Raw genomic sequence first — 17,302 nt, forward strand, 5'->3', positions numbered from 1 at the left:
AGCATGCTAAAAGCGGAATTTTAGATAGCGATTTCCCAAAAAGAACATAACTTTACTGCCGATTGATATTTTCGCTTGACATTTTCAGAATCGATGTATAATTACATTTCAACTTTACTTAAGTGATCAAAATTTTCATTTAGGCCTCAAAAAAAATTTGGTGGCCGATTTTCAAAAACGCCGGATGTATTTTAGTCGCAAAACATAAACATTGGAGCAGTTATTGAGCTGTTATAATCGCAGAGAATGTTTAGTTTAGGTATATCTTTTAGATCAAGTTCATTTTCATCAAAATATCGATAAGATATCATTTAATGCACTGAAATCTTTCAAAATTGGCGAGTTTGCCTAAATAAGGGCATACTATTATTCAAAAACATTTATTATATGATATGGAGCAATTTAGATTACCTAATTGTTTATATTTTACAATATAATCCAAAATACATAGATCCAAACCTCAAAAATTTAGTAAAAAGCTTGGACTTACTTCCTTCTCAGAAAAATATTGAACAGAGATTTTTCTCAGAAAAGGAAGTAAGTCCAAGTTTTCTCAGAAAAGGCAGTAAGTCCATCCAGTATGAAAAATAAGCTCGATTATTTGGCATAAAAATGGTTATATCTAAGCTTATGGACGGCTCAAAGCTTAAATTTTTTGACAAATTAAAATTTGACTAATTATTGAAAACTCAACGTGTTTACTTTCGATCTTACGCAAAAAGTAAGCGGAGAAAAAACCATAAACACAAAAGTCGCAATATCTCGAAATGGCAAATATGGACTAATTACTGCCTTTTCTGAGAAAACGGCAGTACCGCTAGCTGTCGCCGCGATATCTAGCGCTAGATAGCGCTATCTAGCGCTATCTAGCGTAAACTGTCACAAACCGACATTCTCCGCTAGATAGCGCCAGATAGCGCTAGATAGCGCTAGATAGCGCTGCGTCAGATGTCGTTGCGACATATAGCGTTAGATAGCGCTAGATACCGCTAGATGTCGCAAAAAAAGGGCGGAAATTTTATGAAAATAGCGCTATCTGTCGCCTGGCGTCAGTGCTGCGTGCTTAGCGTCATCTAGCGTCATCTAGCGTCATCTAGCGTCATCTAGCGTCATATAGCGTAATATAGCGCTAGATAGCGCTAGATAGCGCTAGATAACGCTAGATAGCGACATTCGAAAGGTGCCGTGCACTTAGCGACAATGTCGCTAATTGGCGTCATCTAGCGTCATCTAGCGTCATCTAGCGTCATCTATCATCATCTGGCGATATTTCACGCTAGATGACGCTAGATGACGCTAGATGACGTCATATGTCGAATTTCAACTATCAGTAAAGGTCCGGAATGTGGAGTGAACAAGAATCCCTGAATACAAAGGATAATTTTCTGAAAAAGTAATATCATAGTGAAATTTACAAACCATTATAAAATCGATTTATGTAATATGTAAATAACATTGTGACAACAGTCAATTTGCTTTATCTGGCGATCTAAATGGACTCACGTAAGAAAATTCTCCAGGCAGGCCAGGTTGACCATCATATCCGGGAACTCCAGGCTCTCCTCTGCCTCCACGTCGTCCAGGCATTCCAGCGAGTCCATCCAGACCAGGCCTTCCCCCAGATCCCAGCAAACCATCGTCACCTGGTCATTGGTCAAGACTCAGTCAGTAAAATTTTACACTCGTAACTTGTTGAAGCTTTGAAGCTTGTATATTACCGCCCATAAGGTTAGCAAGTGTCAGGTACTAACCATGTATAAATAAATAATTTCAACATCTTGATCTTTTCTCGCTCTGAACGCGTCAATTTGGAGGTGATAAGCGTACTGTCACTCAGATGACAGATTTAAACGATTTATTACCTATTTTTTATTTATTTTGTTCTTTTTTCAATTACCTGGTGCTCCCCGAGCTCCGTCAGCACCGGGGTCTCCCCTTTCTCCCTTTTGAGCGTAACGTACTTTACCGTCCCGACCATCTTCTCCTGGACTACCTAAAAGAAGTTAAAAGGTAACATATAATGCCTTCGACTGCACAACTATTCAAAAAAAATACATTTCACTCAGTTTAATTGAGTTTATCAATATTTTGAACCTAAAACTCTCTACCTTTTCGTCCATTTAAGCCAGTAGTGCCATCAAGTCCCCTTTCACCAGGAGTACCATCAGTTCCAGCAGTACCAGGTGCTCCTGGAGGTCCTCTCAAACCAGGGGTTCCTCCCATTCCTCTCAAACCTGGTCTTCCGGGCATACCGTTCACTCCTACACGGACATTCGATTAGGTCGGTAGTCTAATAATAATCTAATAACATAATGACTCATTGTCTTCATAGTTTAATGACTCATTGACTCATTGTCTTTATAGTTTCGTGTAGTTTTTACTCATAATTGTCTACAGAGAGTAACCTAACAATTAAAAATATTAATTAACTAATTAACTAATTAACTAACTAAATAACTAACCTGATGTACCCTTCTGACCGTTCACTCCGTTAAACCCATCTCTACCAGGTGAACCAGGTTCTCCTCCTAACCCAGGCTCTCCACCCTGGCCTGGGGTACCAGGGACACCAGCTCGTCCCGGGGAACCGGGCAGTCCTCCGTCCCCCATGAGACCGTCAATACCCTGACAAAGGGAGGGGGTTGTTATTCGTAGTGACAAGATAGGGGTAAACATTGATCAGACTGTTTAAAATGATGAATTGAACCCCAAAACCGAGGCAAAATTGACGAAGTTTTGCTTTGTTTTAGAAGCTTACGTTAATTCCTGGTGCTCCAGAGGTACCTGCCTCTCCTCGCTCTCCGTTTTCTCCATCAGCACCATCTTCTCCTCTCATTCCTGGGAAATTCAATATGGTTAAAACGTATCACTTTTTTAAAAATGTTCCTTTTTTCTGATGTTAGACCGGATTCAGTTTTTATTTACTGATTGACAACGTTTTCCTTTATCTTATAGTGCTCGATTTGAAAGTACGGTTCATATGTTCTAAACAGAAAAAATAAAATATTATATAAGTTCAGGACAACATTGACCTGGTAATCCTCGCATGTCCAGACCGGGTGCACCGTCCAAACCTGGATCTCCCATAGCACCGGGTAAACCGGGGGTTCCTGATAAGAAATATTGTTAGGTTAATTTGAAACTTAAATAATTTAATTTTGAACGAATATTTACTGAAATAAACTCTTAAATCAGTAGTAGCGATACTGTAGCAGCACAGTTGTAGTAGTACTGTAGTAGTACTGTAGCAGTACTGTTATAGTACTGTATTACTGTATTATGTATTAGTAACGAAGTAATATCAGTACTTGACTCTCTTGCCAAAAAAGGCTCTGATAACTTGGACTCCACTCAAGTGCTACTACCAATACCAAAAGTATTATGGAAGGGAGCGCTGCGGCAGCGGAGCATAAGTCATCAAAAAATGAGGGAAAGATGGAGAACGTTGCCCAACACTCACTTCAAACGAGTATGGAGACACAAGTTCGCCAGATCAATCCCGAAACTTGGCAAAGAGAGCACAAGAAAAGCAACACAATTCCTTACTGGACATTGTGAACTAAACTACCATACTAATAAGTTCAAGCCGACAACGGTCCCTAAAATTTGTCCACACTGTCTCATGGAAGAGGAGATAATGAACCACTTTATTGGTCAGTGCCCAAAGTGGTCTTACCAACGAGGAGGATACTTTTACTCCTTCTATCTTAGTGTGACAGAAATAGTGGACAAGTTCTCACTACCAAGGATCATCGGCTTCATACAAGCAACAAAACGATTCACCAAATGCGGAGAAAACAAAGTTTAACTTTTTTCTCCACTTATTAATATTTTACCGGGGTAAGCACAGGGCTCCAATGCTCTATTTTACAGTGGTCATGATCTATCTTATAGTGATAATGACCACAGCCCCCTACGAAGAAGAAATAATATCAGTACTGTATCAGAATACTATATTATAATCACCTCTCATTCCTATTTCAAAATATATATAATATATACATGTATGATGTATAATCTAATTTTAACCGAATATTAACTGAAATAAACTCATAAAATGGGGTAAGCAGTACAGTTGTAGGATTGATGTATTAATAAAGTAACAGTAGAATTGTAGAAGAACAACATACAACTATATAATCACCTCTCATTCCTAATTCACCAGGGTTACCCCCGGGCACCAGGGAGTCCTGGTTTGTCCGGATAGCCCATCATTTCCAGGTTCTCCTGGTCGACCAGGTAAAGCGAATCCCTGCAGGTTCAAAAGTTAAACTTTCATTAAACTAATTTATTTAATCACGGAAGTTAACTGATTAGGTATAAAATCGGATTTATATTATGCACGTTCAGAGACCTGATTCAGTTTGTGTTGCTTTACAGTAAGATGCATGTTTGCATATTAATAAGACTTCTCCATATTGATAAGACTCACAGTGGGTCCAGGGCGGCCAGGTTCTCCTGGTGCTCCACCTCTTCCAGGTGAGCCAGGTAGTCCAGCTCCTCCGGGACCTCCCATAATTCCTAGATCTCCGGGAGCTCCTCTGTTTCCTGTGAGATGTTAGTTTTTTGAAAACCAGAACACCAGTTAAAAAGTATGATAGGGACATGAAAGTTTGTGTTAAATTAAAAATCTAGTGCGGGTTCATATTTGTTCAGAAACAGAACCTCCTAAAATCCTACGGATACCAAACAAATAGACGTAATTTATTCCCACCTGGTATTCCGAGTCTTCCATTGCTTCCTCTCTTCCCGGGTGCTCCTCTTAGTCCTGGGGTACCCTGAAATATATCCGGGATCAGGGACGAGTTAGATACTACCAGCAACTTTACAAAGGGGTCATGTGTCATCTGTTATAGGTTAGCAAGAGTTGTTTTGTCCAGATGGAAATAGTCAAGGCTAATACATTAGTAGCAAAGAGTTTGGGAAGGACGATACTTACAGGGAAGCCAGCATACCATCAATACCAGGGCCTCCTGGCGTTCCTAATCTTCCGGGCTCTCCGTTTAATCCGGGGGTTCCGTCATCTCCCTGTTGGTGCATTGCATAAGATAACAATTTATTAACAAAGCATTTTGCGTCTTCTTACAAGACTTTTGTTAAATTATTAATAAAATTTTGCTAGCTATCACCGGAACACTTCTTTTCTAGTAGCTCACACACCTTAAAATTGTACCAAACCCCATAGTAACATTACACAGCAACATGTCAAATAACTCACCGGAAGTCCACCTCGTCCCCTAAGAGGAGGTAGTTTAGGGAGTGGTCCCCGGTTCTCCAGGTGCTCCTCGCAGACTCTTACCAGGTTCACCTGTCTCACCAGGTAACCCTCTTTGTCCGGTTCCGCCTCTGGATCCTCCTCTACCTGGGGACCCCTGTAATAGTTTTACAGGTTAACATGTTGTATGGTTGTGTATAATATCAAGTGTTTTATCTATCAGTGAGAAACATCTTTTTACCACTACTTAGACTTTTGTCGATTGCCTTTAGTAGTCTGTTTCATGACAATGGAATTATGCCAGAACATGAATTCAAATAACCAACTCACATTTCTGCCAGGTCTGCCATCTTTACCCCGGTCTCCAGGTTCACCAAGTCCACCAGGTGTGCTTGGAATACCGTCCCTCCCAGGCTCTCCTCGGTCACCAGGTCTTCCGGGTCTACCCTGAACACGGCAATTTGTTAGTCAGATGAAATACGAGCAGTTTCGTCATATATTTTGGTGCTGTGGTCGTCTACGGTATTTTGGTGATGAGAACTAGACTCACCATGTCTCCCATTGAACCAGGTCTGCCCCTGTTTCCGTCCCTTCCTCCTTCACCGCCATCACCCGGGAGACCAATTGTACCTGGGCTACCAGGGGTTCCTGACTGTCCGGCTTCTCCTCTACCTCCTAGATGGAAATTTCGTCACAATAATGTTATTTATTCTTTAAAGGGTCCGATGAGAAAATTTGAATGGAAAGAAAACTACAGAAATGAACAAAGACATCAGAGAAAAATATCCAGGAGACAAACATTATCAGAGAAAATCGTTTTTAGTGGGTATTGGTTTGTTTTGATAAAAATTATATTACGATAAACTGACCTGGTCGTCCAGCAGTGCCAGGAAATCCTGCTCTGCCAGGAGCTCCATCAGCACCAGGTTCACAGGTTCTCCTCTTCTGTGTTCTGACCGGGCTCACCAGCTCGTCCCTGGTCTCCGGGCTCTCCTCTCTTTCCGGGGGAGCCTGGTGATCCACCTCTTCCTAGACGACCTGGGTCTCCCTGTCATAAGAGATTTGTGAGAAAATATAAAGTTGTGTAATTTAGGTTACGGTGAATTATTGTAATCGGCCCAAAACAAATCAGTTAAGTTTCAAAATATTTGTTTGGGATTTTGAACTTAGGCACCAAAATCCTATCTAGTTCAAACTCACAGTTAGACCCGGTGTTCCCATGGATCCGGGAGTACCAGGTTCTCCGAACTCTCCTCTAGTACCGTTACACCCGTCAACACCAGCTTGTCCGGGGTTACCATCAACTCCGTGTCTGCCTGGTCTTCCTGCAGGGACAGTTACTAGTCAGTACTCTGAGCCAAATACAACAATGTTTAAAATTGCTAAACAAGTTTGAGTAATAAATTATGATCATGAATTAACCAGTAATCGACCGGAATCGGCAATTTTGAGCTATCCCGGTCCCGGTCCCGGTCAAGTCACATTTTTCATCCCGGTCCCGGTAAATTGATAATCTCTTTGAATCTCAGTCCCGGTCAAGTCACATTTTGTATCCCGGTCCCGGTCAGGCCTGAAATCATGTCCCGGTCACCTCCTGGTCAGAATCAAGCACCTGTTGACATCCTCTGAAACCGTTGAGGAACTTGGAGAAGGTAGGCATGACTGTTGATAGAATATTTATAATACCTAGAACACTAGATCGGCTCACTCCCCTTGCATGCCTTTGACACGTACGTCTCACATCCCTTGATACGAGAACCCCCCCTTTAGCAAGAGCTCCCGTCCCTTATGTGATCTACGAGTCGAGCAGTCGATCATGTTTACTTCTTAATGTACAGCTATGATTTACAGAATTGACATGTGAACTCTACCCCAGATCTAGCACATTTCTATGTCAATTAAATTCAATCCATGGATCACATCACTAATTATACGTCACTAATTGGTGACGTGATCTGACCCCTCTTTGGGGGCCGGATCAGTTTCCGGTCCCAAAGTCTCCCAGTGCCTTTCTCCACTTGAATATATACACATAGTTTTTATAAATGAGGATCGAACGATATAACATCGTTTGATCTTTATCTTTCGTGGTAAAAGTTTCCGGTGGATTAGAATAATATTGACATAATCAGAAAAGGGGTGAGGGTTCCAGAGTTGAAAAATACGTGAGATAATTTTTTAAATACGCCGTATTTAACGTTTTTTTGCTTAGAAATAAAATACGTCAAAAATACTTTAAAATACGTTTGCCTATTTTTTTCGTAATTGCATTCAAAAACTTAATAAGTTATGTCTTTCGTTCGCAATTTTTTCAGACACATCGTCATTACGGTTCGTAATGATTCGTATTTGCACGCTTTGGTACGCTTTAGCACGTGCACAGTTCCCTTAAATCATACGCGAGGTGATAAACTACAGAGCTACGCGAGTTTTAATCAAACTTTTATCTTGTATAAATAGAAATAGTACTTATTATTTCATTGGAGCTCTTAATGCTACAAAATCACTTGTAACGTATTTGAACGAATTTTATTCAGCGAAAATAAAATACGCCGTATTTAACGTTTTTTTGATATTATATAAAATACGTTAAATACGTATTTTTCAACTCTGGAGGGTTCTGTCGACGTTTATTAACTTAGAAAGTTCAAATAATCACAATTATTTGAATTATTTAATTATAATTTTTCGTGATCCAAAGGTAACTGGTAAAGTAATAATTGGTAGTGGTATAAAACCTGATACACGAGCCGTTGACGGACAACTAAGAACCTTTCAATTTTACCTAGTTAACTAATTAACATGCAAGCTTGGGAAATCCAATCAGCTCCGTCAACTAAGAACCAATCAATACATATCCCCGACAACTAAGAACCTCTGGAGATACTTAAAGCATTCAGATTTCCACTGATTTCACAGCTGTGCTATATATATTTCTGCATTATTTAAGATTAGGAGAAGCTTTTTTTAAGATTATGATAGTTCAAACTCACTATAATAATTGCATACAAAATAAATTACTCAATCTCATGGCCACTGCAGTATTTGAGTATTTGGCAATCTCAATCGCCCAGCAGAGTAGATGGCTGTATCTTTAGGATTCTAGAGGGAGTAGATATTAACATGTACCCGTCCGTGTCCAAACACTTCTTCATATACTTCATAATACACAGCTACTTACTAAACTGTCATTTGAACCTTACCCAGGTTCTTGCTTGTCCGGCTGGTAGGATGGTTATAATATGGATCACATCAAAATTGATACGTCACTGATTGGGCCATGTGATGGATTACCTTACAAGACATATTTATAACGTACGAAATGTGGCGGTTTTCCCGAAATTTCGCCATATTTCCGGACCGCCAAAATTTCGGTCGTCGTAATAGAATCCGTCGCATTATTTTTAGCTTATTCCAATAATTGTGGCTTCATCGATTCATTTTGTTCTTGAAAAGTTAGTGATATGATGGTGGGACAAATAAACACAATATTCCATGATGAATTTAATGTCAAGTAATACGTTTTAAATTTACAATAAATTACATTTATGTGCTAACATAAACGTCTTATAAGAGACTAAGTCAAGATAAACAATTTAATACCAAACTCAATAAGTAAAAACTGAAAGAGTCGAGCCGGACCCCTTAGAGGAAGATGAAGAAATCGATTTATAAGTTTCATTTTGTTTCAACATGATTTTACCGATTTTAAAAAATTTTTGAATTTCCTTTGTGTCAGAAAACAAAATGAAAAATACCCTTATTTTCTGTGACGTCCGAAATGTGACGGTTTTTGTTCAATTTCGCCATATTTTCGGACCGCCAAAATTTCGGCCGTCGCAAATTGGTCCGCCACAAAAATGTCTTGTAAGGTACACAGGATTTACACAGGATTTTACACAGGATTAATTAAATTATAGATTCATTATCATGGACCGTCATAATTGTTTACAGAAATTAATGAAACAATCATCTTTCATGTGATACCTGTGGGAGCCCGGAATGAGAGGTTCCTAGTTGTCGGGTCACCAGCGTGTACTTTACTAAAACGTTTTTACACGTGATTTTATTTGAGATGTATCTATAGTTCAATTTATAATTTGTCTTTTCAAAACAATTAGTGCGTTTTTTGTTAATAATTAGCGCGTTCTTCTAGTCCACAGTTTTCCAAAACAATAGCGTGTTCTAAAGTTCTAATACTCTAATAGTCTACCTCAGTTTTCCATGCAAAAATACTTCATGTGCTTCGTGTTATTCATGTACTGCATGGTACTTCATTACCTTCACTGTAATCTACTTTTCTTGTTGCCACAATCTGTATTTACTATTTACTTTACCTAGTCGTTTCTCGCTTGAAATACCACCCTCAAGTCGTGTCTTCAACGTTTGTATGAGTTGATCTCCGACAAGGACAACTCTTTGCTATAATACCATCTTATAACCATCCTATAAAAAATATGTGATCAGATAATACAGTATCCATAATACATGCACTTATCTCCCCCCACCCGTAAAAACAAAGAAAAAGTTGAATAGGCATTAGTGCTCCTGCTCCCGCACAGAGAGACAGTGAAAGTGATCTTATATCTTGCTGTTTAATGCGTGGAGCGTCAGAGTGGAAACTGAAAGCGTCCACAGTATAAGTAAGGATATTTTGTTAATCATGTTTCAATAGGCACGTTTATGCTATGTGCACAATGTACAGATAATTTTCATCCCAAAGTTGGCTTCAACTATAAGGATTGAAATACTCTCATTATCGGCCCAGCAAGCTGTTTCGTTTAATGTTTCACCTGACCTAACAAGATATGAAAGATTAACAGTATTAAAATACAAAGATGTAAAGCCAAGTTCTTAGTAACGTGAGAAGTATGACGTCACATGAGAGTAGACGTCACTAGAACATATTACATAAAATACCTTAAACCTAGCTGTCACCCCAAACCAATCCACATGGTTCCTCATGAAGCCTTGTGCATTGTGCAAAGTCCACCGGTCGTTGGTACTGTGGTGCTTATATTGTAGTGGTTACTACTACTATACTGGTAGTGTCATACTAGTTGTGATATAGACTAATTATACATTTCATAATTTTTCAAAGAAGGGAATTCGTGGTTTGGCTTTGTGTTTGTTATGATTTAAATGATAGTAAATTTGAACGTTCATCCTGTGTACTATGATAATTAACAGGGGACTGACGGATATAGTGAGCGGAGAACGGTAATCATTCAATCACAAAGTTTAATACCAAATCACATTCGTGAGTGAAGCACGTCGAATCTAAATCATCCTCGTTGGCTTATCTGAGTAAATCATTATCATCAGGATCGCAGTGACGCTATTTATCGTTTTTGAATCATTTGTATTTTCCCCTGCTGCCATCCTTTTGGATGTTGGAAAAATAATTTATTCTACTATGTACTTTTACACCTCGAAAGACAGTCACCAACAGATGTTGATCTACGCTAAGTGCTTACAATTACATAGAACCTGGATCCATGATGTGTTTTGAGGTCATGTGAAGGATGCTGATCTCACGCTTAACTCAAATGACGCTTAGGAAACCCGCGATTAGCAAACAGAACGCAAGTTGTCGGAGAACAATCTATAACAATACCAATAACATTAGTCTGTTCTTGGGGAGGAAAAAGGTCTAAATTATTTGCTTCACATGCTAGTACTTGTGGTGTTACTTTTTTAGCAAGTTTAGGGAATGGTCCCAGTTGCCCGTGGATATTTTTGGCTGATTTCTAGCGGTACCCCAGTCCACTGGTGGGTAATTTACCTGGGTAACCACAGAGCTATGCAAGTGTTCATATAGAGATTAGGCGAATGACAGGCTGGAGCGCGGCCCATAAGTGGGTATTCGTTACGTAAACTATAATCCTGCAGAAGGAGGAAACCAAGGGTCAACATACAGATCGTAGAACAATACAGTATAACCTCGCACTGTACAAAGTTACCTCGTTCACTCTTTGAAGAGTAGGTGCCTTATTCGAGGACAATCTCTCCTCTATCATAGTAAGGAATATAGACCAGGGATTTTATACAGCCACTGTTCGAACGATTGCACAGTGTTCGCTATAATATAGGTGTCCAAACAAGGTTCATCTTAGTATAAATCAAGTGCAGACCGTTTTTGACCTTTTGAATAACCCAAACGCGTTTAGTCTGTACTAAGAGTTAAGTTTTCCCATACTACGATTTTAATATCGTTCCCACCACCACGATCCTTAGCTGCATGGGATTCAGATTTCAGCACCAGTCTTAATTTCACATATGAGTTCCAATTCTGTCAGTGGACAAACTAATTTTGGTGTGCTTTAATTTTAGTTTTTAAAATATATGACTTAGATTTAATATTTTAAGTCGATTCAAAATTTTTGACTCTCCGTAACAGTTTCCAGATCCAATTAACCGGTCTCCTTCAAGGTTTGAATAAATTGGGTTCCCCCCCCCCCCCAATACTTTTAGTTCACATTTACACACTTTCTCGCATGACCACAAAGTCAACCGCTCTATAAGGTTACCACCTTCTCTTGTGGTTGTTGGGTTAACCATTAGAGCGGGATATAAACAACTCATTTCATTTCAAATACTTTATTATGGTTGTATTACTATTTTAATCTTAATTTAATGTCATTTGTATAATATATCCCCACAAACTTTTACTTTTATTGTTTCGGTTTTATCAGTGACAATATTAAGCCATTCTTAAACCTGGTTATGTGTAACTATAAATTAAATAAATGTTAATTAATGAGAAAAGTAAATAATCGTTTACAAAAGATTTCCGTAGCTTTTATTAATAAGGGTTTAAACTTGATAAGTGCAGCAGCCGAAGAAAATACATATAAACTGAAATTAACCAGAAAAATGTTTTCATGATCATTAAAAAAATGAAATTTATAACACTAAAAGATGATGTCTATTCTAAATATTTTATGTTCCTTTCTCGGTCTTCTTACATCATATGGAAGAAAACTGCAAGTAGGGGCGCCAAAAACAAACGCTAAGAGTTGACGCAGAATTGCATTTGTCGTGAGCAGTCGAAACCAGGTTTTGTCTTTCTTCGCTGCTTCAGAACACGACCACAAACCCTTGTTAGCCACCTGTAGGTTTATGCTATCCGCTGCACTCCTGGTCTGAAATATTGGGCGGTTTAATTTTTTCAAATAATTCAATATTTCTAGATTAATAACTTGATACTTAGTTATACCTAAAAAGTGCCAACTAGATAATAGCAAGGAATGGGATTGTAAAAATGAAACTTAAAGTTGATAAACTACTGTTAATTTACGTATGTAAATATGTAATATACGTAAAGTAAGTGATAACTGATAAGTAAGTGATAAGCAAACAAGTTGATTATTTGTATTTGGTTTGAATCCTCATATTCCGTACTTTGTTGCATGCGATGGCAGTGGCTTTCTTCTCAGCGTGACAAATTGTCGCTGTTTGGATGCCACCATGCTTCTTTTACCCAAGCCTGTAGTGGTAACACTCGAAAACTTTTTTGCTTCAGCTGAAGATGATGGGGTCAGTATAAATATTAAGCGGGTGATACTCGTAAAAATTTGTTCCAAAGAGACCGTCGACAGTCCAACTCGGCGCGCGTCCATGGTAAGGTTAAAACCCTACAGTAATGTTCAGCTTAAGCTAATCTGGATTCTGGGGTAGCACAGAAGAATGGGTAGCTATGGAGTTTTAATGGATTATTGCTGCAAGAACGTCAGGCTGTAAAGGGGTATAGCGCAATCCACCACGCAAATGGAGGTGGAGTTCGGGCAAACAGTGACACTATCGTCAATCGTTGGCGGTGAGGCAGATATGTGTGCCTGTGCAAGAGGTGGGGATGGATTTTTAACATTCGGTCCAGCATAAGACACTTAGATTCCATGACTTGATAATGATATTATAATAGTATAATAAGAGAACACGCACGGAATAGCTTTACTGAGGATTACGTGTAGCGGAGCAGCCCTGTCATTCCCACCGCATCTTTATTCTTCATATGTTTAGAACATTATAGCCTAAGGTCCCCAGGTAAGGAATAAAACGAAAGGGAAGCGGGAATGGGGAACATTATTTAAGAGGCGCCAAATTATGTACCAATTAGCAAGCAATGATGGACCTGTTCGTTTTTGTTTTTTGTTCATTAAACGCCTCAACAAACAAATGTCAAAAGCAAAATTTGGATATGTATTTTATGTAACAAAGATCATAATAGTTCAAAATTTTTGATTTATAATGTCTTTTTTATCTGTCTCCAGTGCAAATTCAGATTTACTGGAGCTGCTACTTTACGTTACATCCGTTTCTGCTTCGGCACGCATTGGGTTGGGGCACATGTCGCAGTACTGTCATCAGGGCATGGTCCACACCCGTACTCATGAGCACATCAGACCTTCCGTACTGCGACCAAACGGGACTGAGGAATGATGGATTTTATATAGTTGTATTAAAGTTAGTAATATATGGCTGATAATTTTTTTTTAAATAAATTGCTGTTGTTGTTGTTAATAGTATGCTGAATGTAAAAACATGGAAGGAGTTGGTTCCATGTGGTTAGACACCCGTTTTGAAAGTTACAATTCAAAGTAGTCAAAATATTGTAAGTTCATTTTAACTAGACATGTAGATGTGACCCATTCATCAATGACCGAGTGTATCTATTAATTAAAAATATCAAATTATATTAAAAAAAGGAAAATGTCAAACTATCACGATGTACATGCGACACCTCCGTCGACGCAGGCCTCCGGCAGTGACGCATCATCGCATTACACTTCATGACTTCCGCCGCTGTGGGTGTTTACTGTATAAGTTGTTTATTCTCAAATTTGTATTGTACTATTTAACCTTAAAATCTTCTAATCTTTATTTAAACGAAACTACAGTCTGTTCGAAATGCATAACAGAAGCATTTTGTATTCTCATACGGTGTCACACGGTTAACAGAAGAATTAGCCAAGCACCACGAGTTCTATTCTCTAAAAAATAAAACATTACTTACAGACAGCTGAGAAGACTCCATCAGTATCACGAAACCTTCATTTTCTGCTTTGACGTAAGCTAAAGTGGGATAAGTTTATCTTATTATTGCTTTGTTTATTACGATATATTAAACATATCAATATATATACAACATAACATATTGATAAATTAACATGTCAATTACAACTTCAACATATTGATAATTTTGACATATCAAAGTCATTAAAAAACTGCCGCATGCAAACCGAAATGAATAACAGTAGTATACAAATAAATTTGTACTAGTTCCTAAACTTCAATCCCATAACAAAGCTTCATTGCAAAATTAAACAGTGTTTGATTAGGACTTATTACTCAGAAGACTGAATGGGACACACACCACTGAGGGGGCTGTATTCTAAAACCAAACTTTAACCCGAAGCCATGCCTCGGCCTCTGCATATAAAATATTATGAATTATTATGCCATAATATAGTCCACCGTCGGTCGTATAGGTAACTCAATTATATGCGGAGCCAGTCCACTTAATTTGACGTAATTTAAATCATGAGAAACAACGTTCTTTAACTTGACCAAGTTCAACGAATCAGACTATTCCGAAGAATTCCTTGGAGTCTAAAAGTTTAAGCAGCAGATTTTTTTGCAATTTATGCAATTTCAGCCTTTAATTATCGTAAACAGCGATGAAATCACGATTAGTATGCGACCGATGTTAATTTCTAATTATTTAAATCCGGCAGCCCGTGTCCCGTTCAAGTGGCGTACCAATCCGCGTAGCCGACAAAGTTAAGGGTGGCTAGTATGATCGATAGACAAAGAGTGGAAGTGTGTAAGTATTTTTCTCTTTCATTATCTACTCTTACTTGTGTTATACTGAGCATTCTGTCTTCTCTGCATTGTGGAAAGCACAAAAACCTGACTCGATGTTAAGATAGAGTAACTCTATATTGAGTTTACATTATATTCAATCAATCTGGTTTATTCGAGAACTATAAAGTCTGTTGAAAATCAGTGATTTAATGTATAAGTCTCAAATTTTGGTCATAAGCGATAAAAATGAAGTTGCACTTATTCGATCAATGAAAATTTACCTATGAGGTAAACAAACTCACAAATAATCGTAATCTACGTAAGGCACAACTAAATTATAAAGCAGTTGAGCTGGTAAATACCGAATCTAAAAATAAGCAAATCACTATAAAAAACATCTATCTTTGAGTTAGACTGCTGAAAAAGCCTTTTTCGTAACCAAAATATAAGTATATCAATTTAAAAAAATTAAAACACTGCTTTGAGATTCTCAAAGGCAGTGTTAAGGGGTCCGTAAAAATCAGTTAAACACACTGCACCTATGCTATAAGAATGTATCGATGCACAACTGGGCCGCTACGAAGTACGAGCTGTGAATTAAATGTTTTGTTAATCATGTTTCAATAGGCACGTTATGCTATGAGTATGTGCACAATGTACAGTATTTTCATCCCCAAAGTTTGCTTCAACTAATAAGTGATGAAATACTCTCATTATCGGCCAGCAAGCTGTTTCGTTTATGTTCACCTAACAAGATAGGAAAGATAAACAGTACTAAAATACAAAGATGTAAATCCAAGTTCTTAGTAACCGTGAGAGAGTATGATGTCACATGAAGGAGTATGACGTCACGTGAACATGAAATACTTCAAACATAGCTGTCACCCCAAACCAGATCACATGGTTCCTCATGAAGCCATGTGCATCGTGCAAAGTCCACCGGTCATTGGTACTGGTGGTGCTTATATTGGTAGTGGTACTATACTGGTAGTGCTTATAGTTGTGATATAGACTTATTTATCTTTTCATAATTTTTTCAAAGAAAGGGAATTCATGGTTTGGCTTTGTGTTTGTTAGTGATTTAAATGATAGTACATTTGACGTTCATCCTGTGTACCTATTATAATTAACAGGGGACTGACGGATATTAGTGAGCAGGAGAACTGGTAATCATTCATTCACAATTCAGATACCAAATCAACATTCGTGAGTGAAGCGCGTCGATCTAATCATCCTCGTGGGCTTATTTGAATAATCACTGAATAATCATTATCGTCAGGATCGCAGTGACGCTACTTCGTTTTTGGGCACTATCCGTCGCGGAGTCGAGTCCGCGGCGGAGCCGCCGGACTCCGAGCGGACTCCGAGCGGACTCCGGCGGAGCCGCCGGACTCCGAGCGGACTCCGGCGGTGCTCCGCCAAAATGTATTTACAGTGGACTCGAGTACATTTTGGCGGACTCCGAGCGGAGCCGAGCGGACTCCGAGCGGACTTTAAAGTCCGCCGCGGACTCCGAGCGGCTCCGCGGCGGCTCGGTGGAGTGTCCGCCGCGGACTAAGCCACTAGGCGGACTCAGGTCCGCCGCGGACTCCGGCGGAGTGCTTGGCGGACTCCGCCGGACCTCTCCGCCAGACTTGAATCCGGCGGAGTCCGGCGGAGCTTGGCGGAGTCCGCCAGCTCGGCGGACTCCGCTCGGAGTCCGCCAAGCACTCCGCCGGAGTCCGCGGCGGACTCCGAGGTAATAATACATATATTATTACCTCGGAGCGGTAATCGGAACCCCTGGGTTCAAGGAGGAATTTCATGTCAAAAAGAAAGTAGAGAAATGGGTAAAGGATATAAAGAAACTTTTTACTTTTGCTGCCGATGAGCCACAGGCAGCGTTAGCTGCATACACTAAAGGAGTAAATTGCAGATGGCAATACCTTCAAAGAACTGTTCCCAACATAGCAGAACTATTCAGACCACTAGAGAGTGTTTTAAGACACAAACTGATACCAGCACTCGTGGGCAGATAAGTATAATGAATAAATTGTGTAGAAATTAATAAATGTGACTGTGAGTGTGACATTGTGACATGTACATTTGCATTTGCAATTTGGGTACGTGGGCCGGCTCGATCCACGTGCGCGGCGCCCCCGCGCCCATTATGCTTACATCTCCAATTTCAATTGCAGTGTGGTGCTGGCGTGGCGCGGCGGGTCGGGTACTCATGTACTTGATTATTGAGAGTACCCCATCTTATGAACGATAGATGAACTAACAATATATTTTGAAGTT

General features: G+C 39.3%; 2 protein-coding genes across 2 annotated transcripts in view; both read right to left on the minus strand.

The window, feature by feature from the left end:
* LOC134825063 (LIM/homeobox protein Lhx3-like) overlaps positions 1 to 17,302 on the minus strand; it is a 667,636-nt gene that overhangs the window by 299,499 nt on the left and 350,835 nt on the right. The gene's annotated exons all lie outside the window — the stretch shown is intronic.
* LOC134825472 (collagen alpha-1(III) chain-like) lies at positions 1,287 to 4,151 on the minus strand. Its single transcript, XM_063837686.1, has 8 exons — positions 4,145 to 4,151; positions 3,033 to 3,110; positions 2,759 to 2,838; positions 2,463 to 2,625; positions 2,154 to 2,261; positions 1,898 to 1,993; positions 1,504 to 1,643; positions 1,287 to 1,385 (listed from the first exon to the last, which is right to left on the minus strand). Exons 1-8 carry the CDS (start codon positions 4,149 to 4,151, stop codon positions 1,287 to 1,289), a joined length of 771 nt encoding a protein of 256 aa, XP_063693756.1.

Source organism: Bolinopsis microptera, chromosome 13 (genome assembly GCF_026151205.1).
Source record: "Bolinopsis microptera isolate Bmic1 chromosome 13, MBARI_Bmic_1.0, whole genome shotgun sequence".
Classification (NCBI taxonomy): Eukaryota; Metazoa; Ctenophora; class Tentaculata; order Lobata; family Bolinopsidae; genus Bolinopsis; species Bolinopsis microptera.